At 35.9% G+C, this 21,571-nt stretch overlaps 1 protein-coding gene across 2 annotated transcripts; it reads right to left on the reverse strand.

Annotated features, from left to right (window-relative positions):
- Positions 1–5,761: 5,761 nt before the first annotated feature.
- LOC109097900 (flavin-containing monooxygenase FMO GS-OX-like 2) lies at positions 5,762–20,223 on the reverse strand. 2 transcript variants are annotated; one of them, XM_042732483.1, is made up of 8 exons: positions 12,941–20,223; positions 12,479–12,702; positions 12,067–12,205; positions 8,569–8,708; positions 8,212–8,264; positions 7,939–8,063; positions 6,307–6,624; positions 5,762–6,225 (listed from the first exon to the last, which is right to left on the reverse strand). In XM_042732483.1, the coding sequence occupies exons 2-8, from the start codon at positions 12,691–12,693 to the stop codon at positions 5,893–5,895; spliced, it is 1,323 nt and encodes a 440-aa protein (XP_042588417.1). In that variant the 5' UTR covers positions 12,694–12,702; positions 12,941–20,223; the 3' UTR covers positions 5,762–5,892. The 2 variants fall into 2 exon arrangements, with proteins under 2 accessions (XP_042588417.1, XP_042588416.1); XM_042732482.1 differs by having other exon boundaries at positions 5,763–6,225; positions 12,918–20,220.
- Positions 20,224–21,571: the final 1,348 nt, after the last annotated feature.

Below are 21,571 nucleotides of genomic sequence, written 5' to 3' on the forward strand. Positions count from 1 at the left end.
ATTCATTTTGACTTTAATCTATCATGCTTTTCTGGGATATTTGAGGCACCATAAATAAACATGTCTAGCAATCTAAGGAACCACAAAAGAACCTTAAGTATCTTTTAATTATTTTAAGTATATTTTAATGAATGTTTTTTATGTAAATGATTTATTAAATTACTGTGAATATTTTGCACTGAGATACTTCATTCTCACGTATAAGTTCGATACACAGGAAAGTTATAAGGCACATTCATATGACTGCAAAATGCACACGTTTATATTTTCATGGCGATTACATATACTGTATTTCAATGGAATGCTTAAAGTAACTGATGATTAATACATCACAGTTATTGATCACATATGGCTTTGACAGCAGCTTAATATATTCTCTATTTATGGAAGTAAAATTAAATTGTAAGTGACATATGAATCAGAGCCATTAGAGTTTGTTATAAGGCACTTATTCCACAATAAAACTTGTGACTATAATAAATGTGACTCACATTTTAACAAAAGTTTCTGAGAGGGCTACATTTCTTCAAGAATAAACAGGATATTCTGGCCTTTGTTAGTCCACAGGATGAGTAACAGTAAATTACCGCTTTCAGAAAGTGCCAACGTTAAACTGCAGTTACGCAGTGTTCCAAACAAAAAGATCGATCATAATGATGTCATATCCTGTACATCCAGGAGCAAAGCATCTTGCTTGGTCCGAAGGTGGTCCCGTACTACGAGATGTTTCACCAGTTCTGAGCTCAAATCTAAAAGCATGAATCAAATAAGTGCATGAGTCACTATCTCAATGGCATTTTAAAAGTGCAAAAACATTTTGGAAAAGAGTTTAAAGAAGCATGAAAACTGCACGACATTTGTGAGTTGTATTATTGATTGAAAATGTTGTTGCTGCAGTTCAGTGACTGCAAAGTGCATCACTGAGGAAAAGATACCTTGAATGTCCTCATTCAGCGAGGCCCTGAGCGCATTCAGCTGCAGTAAAGAGCATGTCTGCAGATCACTAAGGCTAAGAATCTTTCTCCTAATGTTCATGCTACTGTGGGTGGCTTGCTGAAAATAAAACAAAAATATGCACAAAATGAATACTACAGAAATTGACCTTAAAGGCACAGAGTACAACAGTAACATTGCAGAAGTAAATATTAGTGCTGTCAAACAATTAATGCCGATTAATTGCAATCAAAATGAAAGTTTTTGTTTACATAATATGTGTGTGTGTACTGTGTATATTTATTATGTATATATAAACACACACACATGCATCTATATATTTAAGAAAAATTGTATATTTGTATATTAAATATATTTATATATAATATAAATATATATACATGTAAATATTTTCAAAATATATACTGAATGAGTGTGTATTTTTTATATACATAAATATAAACAGTACACACATATATTATGTAAACAAAAACTTTTATTTTGGATGCAATTAATCGTGATTAATCGTTTGACAGCACTAGTTTATTTATATATATATATTTTATTTCGGATGCAATTAATCGTGATTAATTATTTGTATTTAATTGTTTTTTTGTTTATTTATGTGTGTGTGTGTTTGTTTGATCAAAATTGACAGTAAAGACATTTTCAGTGTAACAAAAATTCTATATCAAATAAATGCTGTTTTGTTGAACTTTCTATTCATCAAAAAATGTATCATCGCTTCCACAAAAAGAGGCACTGTTTTCTTGTCAATAATAAGAAAGTACCAAGTCAGCATTACAATAATTTCTGAAGGATCATGTAACACTGAAGACTGTGGTAATGATGCTGAAAATGTAGCTTTGGCATCATTACAATACAATAAAATTACAAAAAAAATATTAAAATGGAAACCAGCTTTTTAAAATTGTAAGAATATTTCACAACATTAGTTTTTACTGAAATTTTGATCAAATACAGCCTTGATGAGCATAAGATATGTTTTTTGGAATAATGTTTTTATATGTATTATGGGTATATTATTTTATGCTTCAAATGTTGTGAATCATCCCCGAGATGGCTGGTAACTTTTTATTGAAGAATTCTTTTGAAACCCATGTGGAGAAAATGAAAGGGAAACAAGTCTGCTTTTCTGCCATCATTTACTCACCCTTCTGTGATCCTGTGTAACTTTATTCTGTGGAACACAAAAGTAGATATCTTGAATGACATTTTATGGTGTTTTTGAGTCCATTTTGAAACTTGAAAGCTTCAGTCCCTATTACAAGCTCCATTTTTGTTTTGTAAGTGCATGCATAAACCACCCAACGCATTCTCCTTTTGTGTTTCACGGAAGAAAGACAGTCATGCAAGACTGTTGAGTGAACTATGTCATTGAAATCTCCCACCTCTTTCTCCTTCTGTTCGGCCCATATCTTGTCTCTGAGAGTCCTGAGTGCTGCTTTTACTTCCTGTTTTAGTCCCCGAGAGCAACTCCCACGTACCTCTGCCTCACATGAGCTCTGAGGATAACAAACACCTAATGCTTTTCGCAACCTCATAAATCATGACCTGAGATAAACTCAGGAAAACTACTATCACGACTATCTGCACCCACCTCTTTGCTAGACGCTCCTTCGTCATCCTCCTCCTCACTCTCACTGTTGTTGATGAAACACAGCTGAAGGTTTTTAGGACTATTAAACCTGAAGGATGGAAACACACAGCACACATTAAACAGAACAAGGTAGCTATAGATTATGAACATGCACATGTGAATTACCGTGATGTTATGACAGGGACACGGCAGGGACTGTAGTCGTTCTCATCCGCCCATGGCTCCCGATGGAGTGAATGGTGTTTAGATTCTGTCCAGCATCCAAGTATTCGGTCTCGCGCTGATAAACCTAGACTCTGAAGAATAATGAGGTCTTTAGTAATATTTGTATATATATATATATGTCTTTAGTAATATTTGATTTATGTTTATATGTTAGTTCTGGTTTTTTGTTTCTTTTGTTTTTCTGCCTTTCTAGCTCTGCAATCCGCAAACTTAAATCTTCCCATTGCATGATGGGTAGGTCGCGATCACCCAGGGGGGACTCCTCACTTTGTTCTTTGGTCCCTTGGCCTGATGGTGAGGGGTCATCAGCGGTCCTCTCATAATGCCTGTCGCTGTCTGGATTCTCCTCCATCCGTTGGAGAGTGATGCAAAATTGTATATATTATAAAATATAAAGACATAAAATAATGTCTTTCATAAAGCTAAACAAAAAATTATTTTGAGGGGGAAAAACATCCAGGGTGACTCAACAAAATGAGTGTGTTTTCTAGTCTGAAAAGGTGATTTTAAAAGCATATTTCTTAAAGATGTTTTTTAAGAAATGTTTTTAAGTGATAAGTGATTAGTTTGTTGTGGCAATTCAAAATCAATTTGGAAAAGCTTGGGGTGGGTGATATTTTTAATGTTTTTGAAAGTCTTTGAAAGTGCTCACCAAGGCTACATTAATTTGATACATTAAACGGTAATATTGTAAAATATTATCACAATTTAATTCATTCTAATATGCTGATTTGCCGTTCAAGAAACATTTCTGTCAACATCATCAATGTTGAAAACAGTTGAGTTCTGATGTTCTGTGGAAAAAAACGTCTGACACACGATCCCTCAAAAATAACTGATAATCATAATTCTAATTATTATCAGTGTTTTTCTGCTTTTTTTTTTTGTTGTAAATATGTAAGAGTCACTTTTGGTCAATTTAATACATTTTCGCTGAACAAAAGTATTAATTTCTTTAAATGGCACAATGGACCCCAAACTTTTGAACAGTAGTGTATGATGGGATGTGGTTGGCTGGAAAAGGCAACAGTTGACAGATTTATAGCAAATTTAGAAATCATAAAGGTCATATTTCATAACATACTTCAGGAGAATTTGGAAACATGGCTGGCAACAGGCCAAAAGACATTCTCATGGAGAAAAAAATAAATAAATCATTTTTTGTTTCTGTATACAGATACACAGGCTACATAAGAAATTGCCTGCAGAGAGAGTAAAAGTTTTCGCTGTTAATATCATTGTTTACATGTTCATGAGGGACAAAATGAAATTAAATGACCCTTCAAGTAAGACACTAGGACGTTTAATTTTATTCCAGACCTTTAAAGAAAGCCATGCTACATTAAAATTCCGGTTTTCAGAGAAAACAAGCCCAGCACACTCAAAAGTCACGTTAAAATGAAGTAACGTTAGCGTTTCTGTTTGCTTCATGACTCATACTTAAATCCTTAAAAAGAAACCACTAAAATGTTTTTCTATTCATCATAAATTTTATATTAAATTTTAGACGTGACAAAGTTGGATCGTATCGTGGCTGAGCCTCCGGTTCCTGTTGTCTTTTCTTTTAGTTTTTAGGAGGACATGAATTCACTCACCTTTTATCGTAAAACTGATGTCGACATCGCGACTGTCAACTTAAATTCAATGTATTTCAACTTTTCACGCTGTTTAATGAGTTATTTTTCACTACTTCAATCCTTCCTCTGCTGGAGAGGAAACACCCCTCTGGCTTTCCCTTTCCTCCCGCCCTCCGTCCGTCTTTCTTCAAGTAAGTTTTCTTGAACCACAAGTTTACGGCGAGTTTTTATCGATATCGATCGTCTGAAATTGTGGAGTCAGACGCTGCAGTTAAAGTCTGAACTGTGCGTTAATGTTTTGTATGGTGTTAGTGACAGCTGGAAGTGCAGATAAGACTGTTTGGGAAGGGTTGAGAAAGTGGGTGTCCGATTTCACATGTTGGGAGAAGTCTGCATGACTGTGGCGTGTTGTTCAGACTGCTGATGAAAGCTGTGATGCAATGCTTCAATAATGTAGAAAATCACATCGCATCTGTGTAAATATTTGAAGATTTCTGGAGGAGCTCGAGGTTGCTGATGCAGTTTGAAAGTGGACTAAAGTATTGAAAATATTTAGCAACAAAAGTACTCACTAAAATTGAAGACGGAAAACGTTTGGAAAAGAAATGATTTTATTATGCAGGATCATACAATAAAAATAAAATGATGGAAAGGAATTTTTAAAAATGAAATATTAATCTATAAAATGATTTTAATGACTATAAAACGTCAAGCTGTATATCCATTAAATAAATAGTAAGACATTATCTTCTAAAGAAGTGTTATAGCATGTCAACAACACTGTTCTAAGTGCGTTTAAAAAAAAAAATAGATAATGCCAAAAATATATATACCAACATTTTTTTCCTCTAGGAATGTTTCACATTTTTTTGAGACCTCTATCTTTTTTTTTGGATAGTTTCCTAGACAGAAAATAAGAAGTGTTATGTCACTAACCCATTTACGTACATATATAAGCTATGTAGGCTGTATGGGTCATTGATGCAAAGCATTTTATAGAAATATATTACTTGTGGAGCTCATATGTCATTCAAGCAAAATAAGAATATTAATAGTAAGACATTATGACAATCAAGGTTTTAATTTTAATTTTTTTTATTTTTATTTAAGTTGATCTTGTGTATGTTTTTTTATTATCATTTGTTAAAAAGTAATAGAAAAAAAATTAATGTCAAATCTTGACATCCATCTATCATATAAAAATATATAGTTAGAAACGTGTGTGTGTGTGTGTGTGTGTGTGTGTGTGTGTGTGTGTATATATATATATATATATATATATATATATATGTATATTATTGATAATTCACACACTATATATATATATATATATAACTTTGATCTATTTTATATATATATATATATATATATATACTTACATATATGTATATATATATATATATATATATATATATATAGTATTTTTTTAATTAAGAGTTTTTATGTTCTTCCTTCAGCATTTCTACAGACTTTCTTTTCATATAAAAAGAAAGCTATACAGTGTAAATATCATTTGTCCTCAGACTGTAGCTAAACTCAATCTGTCTGTTCTGGTGGAGCTTCCAAAAGCTCCCACTGTGTGGCATCAATGAGCCTAAAGTTGATTTGTCTGTATTTCTGTGGGTCTTTCTGCCTCTGTCTGCCCACCTCTCCATAGAGACTCTCAAACACTGGCTGCGGGGGTGTGAATCGGCCCACCCTGGCCAGATCCAGGTAATAATCCCACTGATCCTTGTCCAAATTGAGGAGGTGCTTCACCTGCACACCTGTGTCTAGTTTTCGTTGCATCTCTCTCTGCACTTCCTTCTCCATCTCTTCCTGGGTGGGCAGCTTTACTGAGCCCTCCAGGACAGCAAGAGCAAACTTAACCTATGGATAAAAACAAGAACATCAGAGTGAGAATCAGTCCCATTCAGTATTCAAATCATATTGTGTTTCCTCTCTGCTCACCTGACAGTCAAAATGTAGGAAAGGGCAAATAATTTTGCAAATGCCAATAAAAAAAATTGAAGGGAAGCCAGGGGGCAGCAAATACTTGTAGAGTGGAGTTACAAAAAGATCCTGTACATCCAGTCCCAGCTCTGATGGACAAAGGAAAGGGAAGTTAAAGTTGTATCCTGTACAGAACAGAAGAATATCAGCCTGGGTCACTGATCCGTCCTGGAACTGTAAAGATCCGTCCTCTAAAACCCCAACAACAGCGCAGGCCTGCCGGATACCCAGAGGAGGAGGTAAGGACATGGTTGGTGTGTTATGGCTTAGAATCACCTAGAATGAGAAAAACATTTGCAGATAAGAAATTGAAAAACAGTCACTCAATCTCAGTCACTTATCCGTGAGGCCAAAATCAGTAAAGACCGATTCAAAGCGTTTAAGATTTTAAATGTTAACCAATGAGATGGATAAAATGAACAACACAAAGGGATACGGCAATCAAAAATAGCATTTCTGTTATTATTTATTCACACTCAGTTTGTTCTAAACCCATATGACTTTCATTTTTTTTTTTGGTGAAACTCAAAGGAAGAAATGTTCATACTGATCTTTTCAAAATAAAAAATGCATGGGTTGGAAGGTTTAAAGTCACTATAAAATGGAAGTAGAAAGTAGTGACACATTTTTTCTTCCATATTGTGACGTTCATCCGAGTGTAACACAATATTGAGAAATATTGTGCAGGGCGAAGACTTGGTTCTGTCTATCGTTTGCTGATTGTTTTTAGAGATATGTGTTGCACTCAAAAGTGGAGGCAGATGAACGTGAGCTTGCAGGCGTGGGATTTAAGGAGATTCAGTTATTGGAGAAACCTAGTACATATCCAGTTATGACATTTTTATTAAACAAACAAAAAAGTAAGACAGACAAGAAAAAGGAAAACATGGAAATTGTTAACAATAAGATCTGCGACATGCATTATAAAATAGAGTGAATTTTCACTTCATGCAAACTTTAAAAATGGATCTGTTATACTTTTATGACTTCAAAAGACCTTGAATCACTGTTATTATTCTTAACTAAAATTAAAACCATAAAACACATTTTTTTATACTTGAAAAAAAAAAAAAAAAAAACTTGTTTTATTTCAACTAGTTGCCGAGGCAACATTTCTCATTTTTTAGTTTAACTAGTAATAAGTAATAAAACTGAAATAAAAGTTAATAAAACTCTTCATACATAAAATCGAATAAAAATTTAACACAAAAAATGACTAAACTTTAACTAAAATAAAAAATGGGAAATATTAAAATCAAACCAAATGAATAAAATCTTAATAAAACCTATAATAGCATATCAAGGACACTAAAACTTCAAAGCTTTGAATATTGTACATCTGCTTTTATGGTGCTTTTGGTCATTTTTTGGAGCTTGTCAGCATCCGTCACGATTCCGAGCAGCATGAACTAACATCTTTTGTGTTCCTCAGTGAAAAGAAAGTCATTCGGCTCTGGAACAGCATGAAGGGTGAGTAAATAATGATAGATTTTTGTTTTCAGGTGCCCAACCCTTTCATTTACAACCAAACAAAGCTGTGGCATTTAAAATGGTATGTGACATTATAAAAAAGGAAGCTAAGCCACAAACCTGAGCATTAACTCGGGCTAACTCAATGGAAATATCCACACCAGATGCTCTGGCCCCCAAGACCACAACGGACTTGTTGGCGAAGGGCTCTGGATAGCGGTACGAGTGGCTGTGCAAGACTTTCCCTGCAAAACAGCAGTTGAAGAAGGCACAGATAAATGCAAGAAGATGAGAGACAGAGACATAAAAGGGAAGATGCAGAGGTGTAATGAGACTAATGGTTGGGGCTTTCAAGGTTATGCATTTGTAGTGATCAGTGATCATTTGTTGTACCTTTAAAATGCTCTATTCCAGGAATGTAGGGCAGGTGGGGGTCGGAGTAATGCCTGCAGAAAGAGGAAGGAAATATGAGTCAGCGCTAAGACGCTAAAGGGCTCCTGTGGTCTTCTGAATTCCCTCACAGAAATGCCACATGAATGCATAACATAATACCTATTCACATCACCTCTGCGAGAATTCAGCCAGATAAAAGCCTCTGGGTATATCATGGGGTAAATGAACATGCCACTCTTTGAATAATGCTATGCATTTAGAACATCACAGCGAAGCTGCAATTGGAGATTAGATGCAGTTGTGTCCATTTGAGCATGTCTGGGAGATAAAAGGACTCTTTAAGATGGCATCCCTCACCCGTTGCAGACGAACACCGAGTCGAACGTCTGCGTGTTCTGGTCTCCACGTGTGCTGCGTGAAATTACCTCCCACGTCACAGCTCCCCCCGTCTCCGTCTCCATGGAGACGGGCTTCACCTTTTCCACCACGGTGTTGAACTGTGAGGGACAAAGCGGCCTGTCATAAGCAATATACTTGCTTCCGGTGGTAAGAAAAATACTTAGTAACACTGTCTGGAACATTTCTCGAAACACACTGGACGTGTCCTTTGATTTTGTGGTGACGTTGATGGCAGTGACCCCTACATGCCTGATCTCAACTTTCTGGCCACAAGTGGTTCAACAACAATATTTGCCTAACAGCTCTTTTTACTCGACTAATACAGTTTATTTGGAGTCTTATGTAGTTGGACTAAGAGTCGACTAAGAGAGTCATGTATTGCTTTCTCAGACTTCAAATAAATGGACACATGCCAAATAGCATTTATCGCATGATGACTGATCCATAATGTTATTCACGTCAATATTGATTTTGTTTCTACCTCTCATACATTCACAATTTCCAATATCATCAGTTTCCCTCATTATTTTGGATTTTTTCTGCTTCTTTCTCAGATATGTAGAGACATTATGTTTAGGTTTTACAAAATATACAGTCACAGGGATAGTGATGGACTGGTTTTTAACAATAGTGTACTCTGGAGGGTTTATTTGTGTTTATTAAACTTAGACATAAAAACCTGCAATGCCAGTCTACGTTTCTTGCAATAAAAGAGCCGTTTACTAGGGGATTGATTCAAGAAGTAGTTTAGCCAAAAATTTAAATTTGCTTTAAATGCACTCACCCTCTGGCCATCCAAAATGAGTTTGTTTCTTCATTGATTAAAAAAAAAAATAATAATTACAAATTGGCAAATGGGTCCTCAGCAGTGAATGGGTGCCATCAAGAATGAGAGTTCAAACAGCTGACAAAAACATCACAAAAATCCACAAGCAATCCACATGACTCCAGTCCATCGATTAATGTCTTGTCAATTAACATCAAAGCAAAAAATACTGAGTGTTTGTAAGAAACAAGGCATTTTAACTTTAAAATGTTGCTTCTGGCCAAAATACACATCCATATTCAATAATCAAAATTTCATTCCTTGCTGTCTTCTCACATTATGATCCACCAACATTTGTTAAGAACTGTTTTGGACTGAGTAAAGTTGATCTGTACAAATTCCTCTCCTGATTCAGACAGCTAACTTTTTCACCGCAATATTATGGATATGGGAATGGTTTGAAGGAAAAAACTTCTTAATGATGGACTTATTACAAAAATGCACGTTTGCACTTTATAAAATATTAATTGATGGACAGGAGTCATGTGGGTTGTTGTTATGCTCTTATTAACTGTTTGGACTCTCAATCTGACGGCACCCATTCACTGCGGAGGATCCATTGATGAAGTGAAGTAGGGTAAACATACCTATTAATCTCATCAAAATCTACACTGAGACATTTTAAGTGCACAAGACATTGGTTTCAGTACAAAAAGTTATGTTAAAATAAAACATTAATCTCTCCCACAAAAATATTTCATTTTATTTTAAATGATAAAAGCATTTCAATTAAGATATACACATCATTAAATGCAAAAGTTCTGGCTGTGCTTAATGGGTACATTTTTGTACCCTTTAAGCACACCCTGTTCCCATTAAGCTCACATCATGTTTTATTCAAAATTCTTGTTTATTTTAAACAACCTTTTTAAAGAATAACTAAAAAATATGTGAAATTACTTAGTCAATCACAAAAAAACAACACTAAAATCAAGCAACGAGGCATTCAATTTGATCAGTTATATAGTCATAGTGAACTGTCATTTAAGCACATTGCAACATCTAGACTAGTCCATGTTTCGAAAATTCAGAAATCAAATAAAACAAACCAATAAAATTTCATTCATGGGGATGAATTTTTGCTCCAATTATCCACCGATTTACAGTCTGGAGAAGTTGACGCTAGCTGCCAAAGAAGCCTCAGAGCCAGTCTGCAGATTTGAGTCGACTGATTTCATAGAAAATCACATAGTGTATGATGGACACAGACATGATTTTTTAGCTTCAGACTTTGACTCCATCCAGTCGGAGGAGATCAAACATGTTTGATATTTTCAGACAATTTTAGAACGCATATTGTTTTCATTTCCTTCCATTTCAAGTGTCTCCTAGCAACAATGTGCACGTTTCTGGATGAGTTTGTTGTGTTCGAAACAACTTGAAGGTCTGGTAGTGTATGATCCTCAGTCGTTTAGTGTATGATGCCCAGTTTTCCTTCGCGACTATTTACAAGTTACAAGGGTAAACTGGCCATCATACACTAAACGACTGAGGATCACATCATCCACTGGTGTTTTAAAAATCTGTTCAAATTTTAAAAGTCCTGTAGTGTATTCCAGCCTTTTTTGCTGGACAGATACGACAGGTTTCTGTTGGCTCCTTCTTTGAATGGATGACATGCCTCTTTCATCTTAGCATAAACTATAGTTGTGTCTAGATTTTGTCATCTTAAAGCTGTGAAAATAAGTTATTTACCATTTTATAAAGATTAATTTAAAGTGACAACCATCAGTTTATGTGTGAAATCTGTTTATGAAGTATTTACATAGACTTTCACTGTGGTTAAGAGTTAAGCGCTTAAAGAGAGCACACTTAGCTTAATTGGAGCAGCAACAATTTTTAATAAATTTCATGTAATATTTATTACTTTGCAAAATAAATAATCTAGATCATGTATTAAGTTTATATACATATTTTATTATGAAAAACTATTATTAACAATATGTATGAAATATTTTTTTTCTAATTTATGTCACACTGAAGCTGTGTGATTTTCATAGTAGTGCACCCTTTAAGCTCAGCTTATATGAAATCTTTAAAAATTACAGCAGTATAAAAACCACAGACCAGCAATAAACTGTCAATTTAAAATATTATGCATTTAAAAGTACAAGCCAGTAATGCCTGTGAAGTAATAAATTAGCGTAGCACACTTTTATACAGCTATTCAGCTAACTGTGTTCTGTAGCATCTGCGCTGTTTTGCTAAAACTATCTTTTGGATCTAACTGTAATTATTTCCCACATCCACGTTCCAGGTTATAATATGCAAACGTCTAAGCAATAATCTCTTTATTTAACTGTAAGTAGCTAAATTTACCCAAAAGAAAGACTTGCAGATTTAAAGGGCTCTTCTATTGATGAAAGTTTTCAGACAGCATGAACACATGAAGACTCATATCTCAGTGTGCAATGACTGACTTGAAATAACAGGAGGTATGTAGTAACAAACAGATCAATTGGTTAAGACATCAAGTATGATAATGCATTACTTTCTCTTTTTATAATCTGAGCTCAAAATGGAAGTGTGCTTAATGGGTACGTGAGCTTAATAGGTACATTACCCTAATGCATAATTTTCTATTCCTTTTCATTATAGACACAGAATTTAGAATAAAGACAAACACATACCTTGATATGACGAGCAATATCATGTTTCTCACAGTATTTTTCCAAATACTGCTGAACCGACGTATGGTGCAAAAAAGAAGGCAGGCGGTCATCAAAGGGAAAATCAGGGAACATCATGATCTCCTTAGGCAAATTGGTCTTAAAACAGATTATTTTTTTTATAGTACATAAAGTTAACTAAAGTACAAAAATGATGATAAATAAATTCCCTGCTCAGAATAATAATAAAAAACATCTTAAACCTAGACTTGTTTGCTGTTCTGTTGGTCAAGTCTGCTTGTTTTAATGGGGTTTAAACTTTGGGGTTAATTCTGCTTGTCAGTTTGGGAGATCAGACCAGCTAGACCAGTCTAAGGCAAGTTTAAGATGCTTTTATTCTCGGCAGGGATAGGAACAACATATTGCTCTCTACCTGAGGTCCCTATACATACTGCTGTGGATGGGATACCCATTGTCATATGTACCCACTCGTTCCTCATAGAACCACGTCCCACCCAAATGATCGGTCATTTCATACACCACGGGTGGATCAAAGGCCTCGGGCCTAGACAGGATGTGTCGCGCGGCGCAAAGCCCCGCCGGCCCGCCTCCTATCACCGCAACACGAGTTCTGCTCCTACGCTCCATTCTCCAGAGCTACAAGAAAGAGAAACCCGACACAAAAATAAACAAACAATAAATAAAGTTTCAGAGTGAAAAGGCAAAAAAGTATTTTCAATTCCGATATTATAAAATTCATCGTAATTTATGTAAATAAAGAAAGATTAATTTTTTTTTGACAAATGTGCGCATGCGCACTGTCGCTCTTTATCAGCACACCTGCAGGTCTCATATGAGTCAGAAGCAATTACCTGCTCTGGATCGGAAAACTCACCGCCGGTAATCACTCGCACACACTACACACAAAGCTGTTTACTGCGGAGATTTAGCGAGCATAATCTCCCATTTTGAAGGCCTTTCGAAAAGAAATGCTTGGTCACCACAAGAGTTGAATAATGTGTCACTAATGTGAACTTCGGTCATGTCTTTGAGTCAGCTGCCTCCAATCAATATGGATTTCTTCTCTGTTGTTTGCTGTGGGGCGGCTGCATTGGCTGAAAGGAAAATCTTCCGGCAAGCTCACTTTATAACTGTCAGTTCTTATCAGTAACGAGACACACACTCTCACTGTATACGCCACTGCCAATTCTTTAAAACTTTCACGATACCGTTTCCAACACAATTCCCTCGTTTCTTTTCCCAAGAAATGATCTGACTGGCTGTAAAGGGGGCGGATGATATAAAGCGCGTGCAATGAATTCAAAATAAAAGGCACAAACAGTCTCTCAGTCAGACATTTTTTTAAAACTACTTCATGTAAAGATCTCATGAAAACAGATGTTCTGACATTAAGTATAGAGTTACAATTATATGCACCCAGTTTAGTCTTATGTAGCTGGTTTTTTGTTATTTTTGTCAATTTACCAGAGAAATGTTCACAGCAGGGCAACACTAGGCCCTTTTTACTGGGCACCAAAATATTACTAATAAATCCTTGTCTGAAAATAGACAGAATAATGTATGCTGACTTGAGAATCATTTTCCCTTAATAAAACTCTCTTTTGGTTTAAAAGTGTAAAAATGCTTTCCCTGAGTGTAAAACTCATATTGCATCAGAAACTGTAAACTTTTTATAAATGTACTTTAGCATTCATAATATTAATTTCTTTATTTTAGATTAGAAGTTCCCATAGTTGTAGGCAACCATTATTATTGAATTGGATAATGTCAGACAAGCACTGCGTGGAGCAGAAATGCTTGAGGCTGAAGTATAGAGAATTGATGTTACATTACATAGCAAATCACCATAAGGATTATATTCAAGTTAATTATATTTAATTAAGTTTAAATTGAATAATTATGCATAATTCACTGCAGGCAGTTAGACTCTTTTTTTTTTTTTTTTTTTGAGCATATTAATAAGCCTATATTATACAAGGCCTTTATTAAAACAATTGTGGGAAACGTAAGAGAAACCCCATAAACCAATTTCTACATTTTTTAAGTGTTAATATTGAGATAAACTGTCTAAAAACTTTACTGGCTACAAATTATAGTTAGAAAGTTGAAGATACAACATCAGTCACTAGTTTTGTATACATATATAGGCCTGCTTTGTGGATTATCTTTTCCATCAAGTACAGAGTGCTTCTATTTTCTGCCTCTAAATACCATCCTGTTTTTCTCCCCAAAGTTATGTCTTTGACTCAAGTAAACTTGAGTTTACTGACATTTATCAGGCTCACTGATCCGATGGTGGCATTTTATCAGAGCTTCTCTGGTCTGAATGTCTACAGAGCAGGATGGACACAGATAAAGATGAGCTTCATTCTGAAGATCACGGATAGGGTTATACTAGAGGACATTTACTAACTTAAAACGGTGTGCTCCACAATTACGGTGCATGAATGATTCATGTCAAATAGCTGGGTCAAAATACACCAGTCTACGCTCATGCTGTAGAAGCTCCAAGGCCGTTCAGTTTTAGATATTACCTTTCAAAATTGTGTAGTGAAATGCTTAGTTACTGATAGTCACTATGCTTCCAGGTCATGGTTCACTCCTACTGTACTACTGTACAAAATGATCTCACGCTTGTGTTAGCAGGCCACACCCTTAACCATTCAGCCACCACAATAACAAAACATCCAAAAAAAACAAATCAGGTTATTCTTGAGTGAATTAGAGCAATGCATAACAAAAGACAGAGAGAGAGAAACATATGTAGTAGCATTACAGTACACACATATTTATAACATGTTTATTTTAGAAGACACCATGAAATTTGCATTCGCCTCAGAGCTTTGTTCAAGTTGATCAGTCACATCCGACAGAGTATTAAAAACCCTCAGGAGGATGAGGAGTCCTGTCCCACAGGCACGTGGGCCGGGAACATAAAATCAGTTTTAATCCAGATAACATATTCTTGTCACATCTCTGGTGTGCATTTTGTTTCTGAAGCATTAATCTTTCCACCTTTCGAATATGTATCAAGATAATGTCCTTAGATTAGGCAGGATTAGCGTCAAGCACACATGACAACATTGTACTTAACCTGATTAACCCCCCCGGGAAAGATAAACCTCCAGCGTCCACCTCCTCAGTCAATTATGTACTTGACATCCATAATCATTAATGTTATTTACAGACAGCCTAGCACACTGTTGGAAAGTGTGTTTACTTCAAACCCTGCAAGACCAGGTTATTGACAACATTTTTTATTTGACTTCTGGGAAAGTGAGCGACACTGCTTAGATGACTGAAACCGGTAAGTACAGTTTTAATTGCTATAATAAAAGTTCTTATACACCCTAAAGGCAATTACGTGAGAAAGTGAGTTTGTGATGCATTTTATAAAAATTAGTTTTAGTATAACCATCTTATCTAAATGAACTAAGAGAATCAGATTATAGATTATAGTTAATGCAGATGCTGTTTGAATATAGACTATTTTCTAGTATAGGCCTATAGAAAATGCAGCACTACAAGGCAGATGCAGGTGCCATCTGCTTAATTTTCATGTTGCACACAGAAAAGTAAGACATGTAAGAGTAAATTAAGAAAACTGAAATAAATACATGTGGGAAAAAATGAATATAAAAATAAATGAATTCGTAAATATAAAAAATGTACATTTGCTGGCAATTCTTTTTAATTCAATTAGTTAAAAATTACTTAATTTCAATATTTTTATTTGTTTTAATAAGTTCCTGTATTTTTTTATCTTATTACATTTCTTTATTTTCAATTTCTACAGGCTTTGGCCTGCTTACACTACAGTAGAGGTTTAACGTGAATCCGAGCAACAGGTTGCAGTTTCTCCGAAGGCCACTTGATGGCAGCAGTAAGTCACCCTCTCTGGTTTGGCGCCCTAAAGCGTAATGACGGGCATTGTGTGCCGTGTTAGCAGCAGGCTGTGGGTTGTTGGAGTGGGAGACATCCAAAAAACCAAATATGACGATTCCTTTCGCCCTTCCGATATGTGCCAATCGGAGATAAGAGAAAAAATGCTAGTCTCCGAAGAACGCGAATAAACTCTTGCGGGGGTTCAAATGTCGTTCAGTGGGGGAGGAACGGAGAAAGACGGTGTTTGAGAGAGACAAGACAGCTGGTGGTTCTTTGTCTCTGACAGGCATGAGCATTCAGCCCACCAGTGTACAGTGGTGCGGCCTTACCGCGGTATACATGGCGAGGGGGCGCGAGCGTGTGACCGGCAAAGAAAATAGATGTATGAGAGGACATGTAGGTGCTTTCATTATGTCACAGTGTCCCAAACGGAGAAGGAGACATAGTGCAAATCCTTAAAAAGCAGAGAAATGGATCCGTGCTAGTCAAAGAAAAACATAAAATTGAGAAGAAGGGCAAGAGCGACGAGAGGAGGAGGGGGTGAGGGAGACCGAAATAGGGAGAGGCAGAGAAATTGAAAGAATGGAGTGAATCAACCCTATTTTCCCCCAGTCTTTGTATTTTACATTCAGTGCAGGTTGCTTCCTGGCACTTCATGGTTTCGACCCAGCCGTATGACGCACCGCTCCCAGATGAAGGGGACCTGCTGCTGCTCAGGCTGATAATGATAATAGTTATGATGATAACAGTAATAACTAACTTCCCATGTCGCTCTCGTCCTGCCAGCTGCTTACGTGTCAGGATTATCAGCCGCTCTGACACTGCAGTGGAGATGCAGTGGTACCCTGGGGCACGTACGTGTGTGCGTTTCTGTGTGTATTTGTGCATATGTGCATGCGTGTCTTTACGTGGTGATGCCCTCAAATCTGTCCCTCTTGCCTCTATTTCCTGCTGATTACACTCTTGCCTGAGGTTGGTGGCCCATTCAGCTGTAAGTCCTGTTCTGATGGTGCTCAGGAGTGGGCGGTTACCCACTCGCCCTTTCCACCTACCCCTCTATTGGACATGTGTATCTAAAGGACATATAGGACAGACGTTTCATAGTTCATTGTTTTATATTGCTACATTGCATTTATGATGCCAGCATAATAGTTGGCCACTTTGGTAAGTAACCGAACATAAGCTCAGAATGCTTTTAAAAATAAAGGTTCCAAAGTGGTGTTCCTTATTGGCTCCATAAAGAATCTTCAACATTGCAATCTTGGAACACTGTGGAATCTTTCTATTGCATGGTTCTTTACAGTGAAAAAGGGTGTTTAGATTATTAGATTATTATTACCAATTTCTCCCTCTGGCCATTTTCCTGGTTGCATTATTCTTTATTCGCGGCATTTACAAACATCAGTGTTGTGGGTTTCGTGATAATGGAGATGTAATGAAAACGAACAATTTAAATGATTGAAAGAGCATGAAAATCTGACTAAATGACAATCTGCAGTGTAAGGCTGACCGCTGACCGATCTTAAACGATTTTAAAACCATGGGAGACCACAGACATCAAAACAGTTCAACCGATTTTTAGCCTTATAGCCTCTGAACACACACAGATGATTCAAAGAGACCACGAGACCACACACTTGATGATAGTAGGAACGATTTCACAGTGACACGTGATCTCACAGACACTGGCGAGATCAAACGTGACTAGAGAAGAAAAACAAATAGAGGACAATCGACGTCAAGAATATGGGTGATGTATTCTGCTGTCGTGATATGTTTGCTGGCTGCCAAGTTTCATCTATAGAAGGACGCAACATCTGGTAGGTGACGCTTGCTCACTCTCATTGGCTATCGCGGGTATCACGTCAGAAGCAGCCCGATCAAGAGTCGTAAATATTAAACATGACTTGTTTTTAGGGACACTCTGTCTCAGGAGCAGATAAATAGTAATGATATCACACAATAGAGGACTTTTTGGACAAATAGTGTGACAGGCCGTGAATCAGGCCACACCCCCCGATTGTTCAGGGATGCAAATTGGGCTTAAAATTGACCTTAAAATTGTCTAGTGTGTGGCCAGCCTAAAAGAACAGTGCTGCAGACAGCAGGTAGCTAAATGCCATTATCGTTGTTTTCCATGTTCGTGGAGTAAATATTTTTACATTTCGTATGCGTTTGGCCAATCAGTATACACTTAACATCACTATTAGTTCCTATCGAACTATTTTAGACCGTACTCTGAAGTAGGAACTAATTTAATTTCTCCAAACAGAGTTCCTAGAACCAAAACAGTTTCTAGTCCTGCAGTGCACACACGCCAAAAAGTGGCTACCCTACTTCCACTAATATGAAGGATGAAGGATGGAGAAGTACCTGGAATTCGCCATTGATCCATCTATCACTATTTTCCATGGTTGTGGAGTAAGTTTATGTAAACTGTGTCTCTGTGCAGCTTTTTAAAATGGCAGGTGCTGGTGTTTTGTATGGCATGTGTTCCCGCTTTTTGGTGTGTTTGCATTGCAGGCATTTATGATTTTAGTTAATGGAATGCCTTTTGGGGAAACTGGGACTAAATTACCTCCTACTTTGGAGTAGGGTCTAACCCAGCACAATAGGAACTATACATTGATTGGCCACATGCCATATAGTCTTATGTAGCCAGACCTTCAGACTGATGGAAGACTGATTGGGCGCATCATGTTTAGGTATGTGAAAATGTCCCCACAATAACACCAGTGAGACACAAGAGTCGTGAACTTTACATATTTCACATAGTTTTGAAAATCTAGCGCTTAGTTGATCCTGATAAACATGCATTGTCACAGTTGTAAACACGACGGCTGTGTTCTTCTTCATCTTTGTTTCCAGGTGGAGCGTTAAAAAACTCAACACACACACCTCCCAGGAAATCCTGTAGAATTCAACCAATCAGATGATGACTTCAAACATACACTTACTCCACAAACTAATTCCATGAACATAGAAAACAGCGATAGATTGACCATTGCTGAAGTCCAGGTAGTTCTCTACCTTCCAGCTGCTGAATGTCGTCATTGTCGGTTGGCTTACGTCACTCACAAATTCCTACTGGTGATGCAAATCAGGAAAATAGAGGGCCCCATAGGGCAAAATTTAGTTATCAGGGGACCACCCTGGTATCTAGTTGCTAATCCTAGTGAACAGTTATTAAAAGAACCAATTTTGTGGATGATAGAGGCAAATAAAGAACTATTTTTAAGTGTACAACTTGGTAAAACAATTGCTGTTTTATCTTAAACTCACATTTCACTGCTGGTTATATATGCTCTATATAATTGTGTATGTCACAAATAAAAATCTTGAAACTTGAATCTTAAATGTAATTTAAAGAGTTAAAGAATTGTTGGTGTTCTAGCGGCTGTATGCTTTGTGTTCAGAGTCTGACTCATGGATACACTTTTGCCTCGCTACACATTTGCAGGTATTCCTGTCATGTCTCGTATGCTGATGACTATGACGCTCTGACTCAGTAACTAAAAATGACATACTCAATTTGTACTCGCACAAATGCACAAAAAGGACTTTTGGTCTGAGATCATACTAATTTTAAGGTACGAGGATAAGCAATTAAGTCAATTAGTTAGAAGTTAAGCTTCTATTGAATTCTAAGAATAGTGTCTAAAAATGCTGCCGGTGAAACGACATGCGAACGCATGTTGCTTGTTGGCTTTTTGTGTTGAGGATGGCTCTTGTTTTTGTAATTAGCTTTCTTTGAATATGTAAATAAGCAGATGTTACTTTTAGTTATTAGTTAGCTGCCAAGATTCCCAAACAGGTGTAATCCAGAAACTGGAGTTAATTTGATCTCAGTCCAGCTCCATTATAACCCTCTCTGTACATTGTGTACGTTATATATTATTAACAGCTAGAAACAATTTTCACTCACAAGTTGCTAGTAAATTTCACAATTAGAAAGAAACAGCTAGAAAGTGAAATTTCAAAGTATAAAGACTATATTATTTTCTTGTAAAACACTCCAATGATTTTTTGTTTTTATGTTTCTTTAAATTTTTTTCTTTACAGTTTACTCTTTATTCTTGCATAATTAAAATCAATATATCACATTTCCTTGTTTCAGAGGTGCACACGGTTCGTTTCGTGTCACTCTGTGGTTTAATTTTTCTCATGAAATGAAATAATATACACTAAAATTATTATACCATGTCCATTTGTTATGTAATTAGTGTTATTTTTAGTATAATTGAGATTATATTAAGTTTTTATTAATATTCAATTATTAATATATTTATTAATATAGTCAATTAGGTTTTATTTTTGTTTTTGGAGTTTTGTGTAGTCTTAATTTTTATATATGGCTACATCATTTTTTATAAATTTTTATTTTATTAAAACAAACATAAAAAAACTAGTTTAAGTCATTTTAGTAAAACCAAATTAAAATGAGAAATGTTTTCTGGGCAAAAAGTGAGCGTTTTAGTTAACATTTACTTTATTTCAAGAAATTTTTATTTTATTCATTTTTATTATTTTTTTTTTTTTTTTTTTTTTTTTTTTTTTTTTTTTTTTTTTTTTTTTTTTTTTTTTTATAGGCTATTATATCATAGGCTATTATATTATATTATATTATAGGCTATTATATCATAGGCTATTATATTATATTATATTATATTATATTATATTATATTATATTATATTATATTATATAGAATGCAAAACTGTCAAAAATAGTCTCAGAGATACTACAAAAAAACTATACTGCACTATACTAGACATAAAAATGAATAGCTGGGTCTCAAGAGGATAATTGTATCATAAAAGCATTTAACCTCGGGTTCCTCCAGGGGGACTGCTGCCACAACACTAAATCACTTCAAACAAAACCATCTACTCTATGACAAGTAATAATTCCTAAGGTTAATATTAGAATATAAGATGTTTGTTTGCATTTTTCATTTAACATCTGGAATGCCCTTTTTAAAAATGTCACATGGAAAATCAACCTGAGTCCAGATAAAAGATCCAAGCACATTGCAAAATATTTGTTATTTAATATTTCTGAATCTGCCACCACATCATCATGAATCACTCAGGAGGCTGCAGTCCCAGGTGCTTGCTTTTTTATACAGTAATTAAAAGCCACGTCGTATGAGCACAACAGAATTAATTGTCAGAAATTGGGGCTCTTAGTGTGCAAATTTGCTTTGAAACAACAGAGACTTAGTTACTGGTCATAAATGAAGGAAAAGACCCAGTGCCATTAGTTGTAGGGCGGCGGGCATCGGGGCCATTAGTGATGGGCTAAATTGGGCTAATTTTCAGTAAGGGCTGTGTGTGATGGAGAGGGAAAAAGGAAGACAGAGAAAGGGGGAGTAGGAGAGAAAGATGGGCTTTAGATGGGGGCGGGGGCTCCATCAGTTTGGAAATGGTGAGTAATGAATCCGCAGCCAAATTAAGTGTATGAGTCAAACATTTAGGAATTAGATGTTCTGTAAATTAAAGATGTTTATCATGACTGCTCTGCTTTCAGCTGCCTTTAAGCATCTTTTAAACATGTGCCAGTGTTTCATTACAGGCCTGTCTTGACGGAGTCACATCGCCCGTCTAATGATAAACATCTGCT

This window comes from Cyprinus carpio, chromosome B10, assembly GCF_018340385.1.
Source record: "Cyprinus carpio isolate SPL01 chromosome B10, ASM1834038v1, whole genome shotgun sequence".
Taxonomy (NCBI): domain Eukaryota; kingdom Metazoa; phylum Chordata; class Actinopteri; order Cypriniformes; family Cyprinidae; genus Cyprinus; species Cyprinus carpio.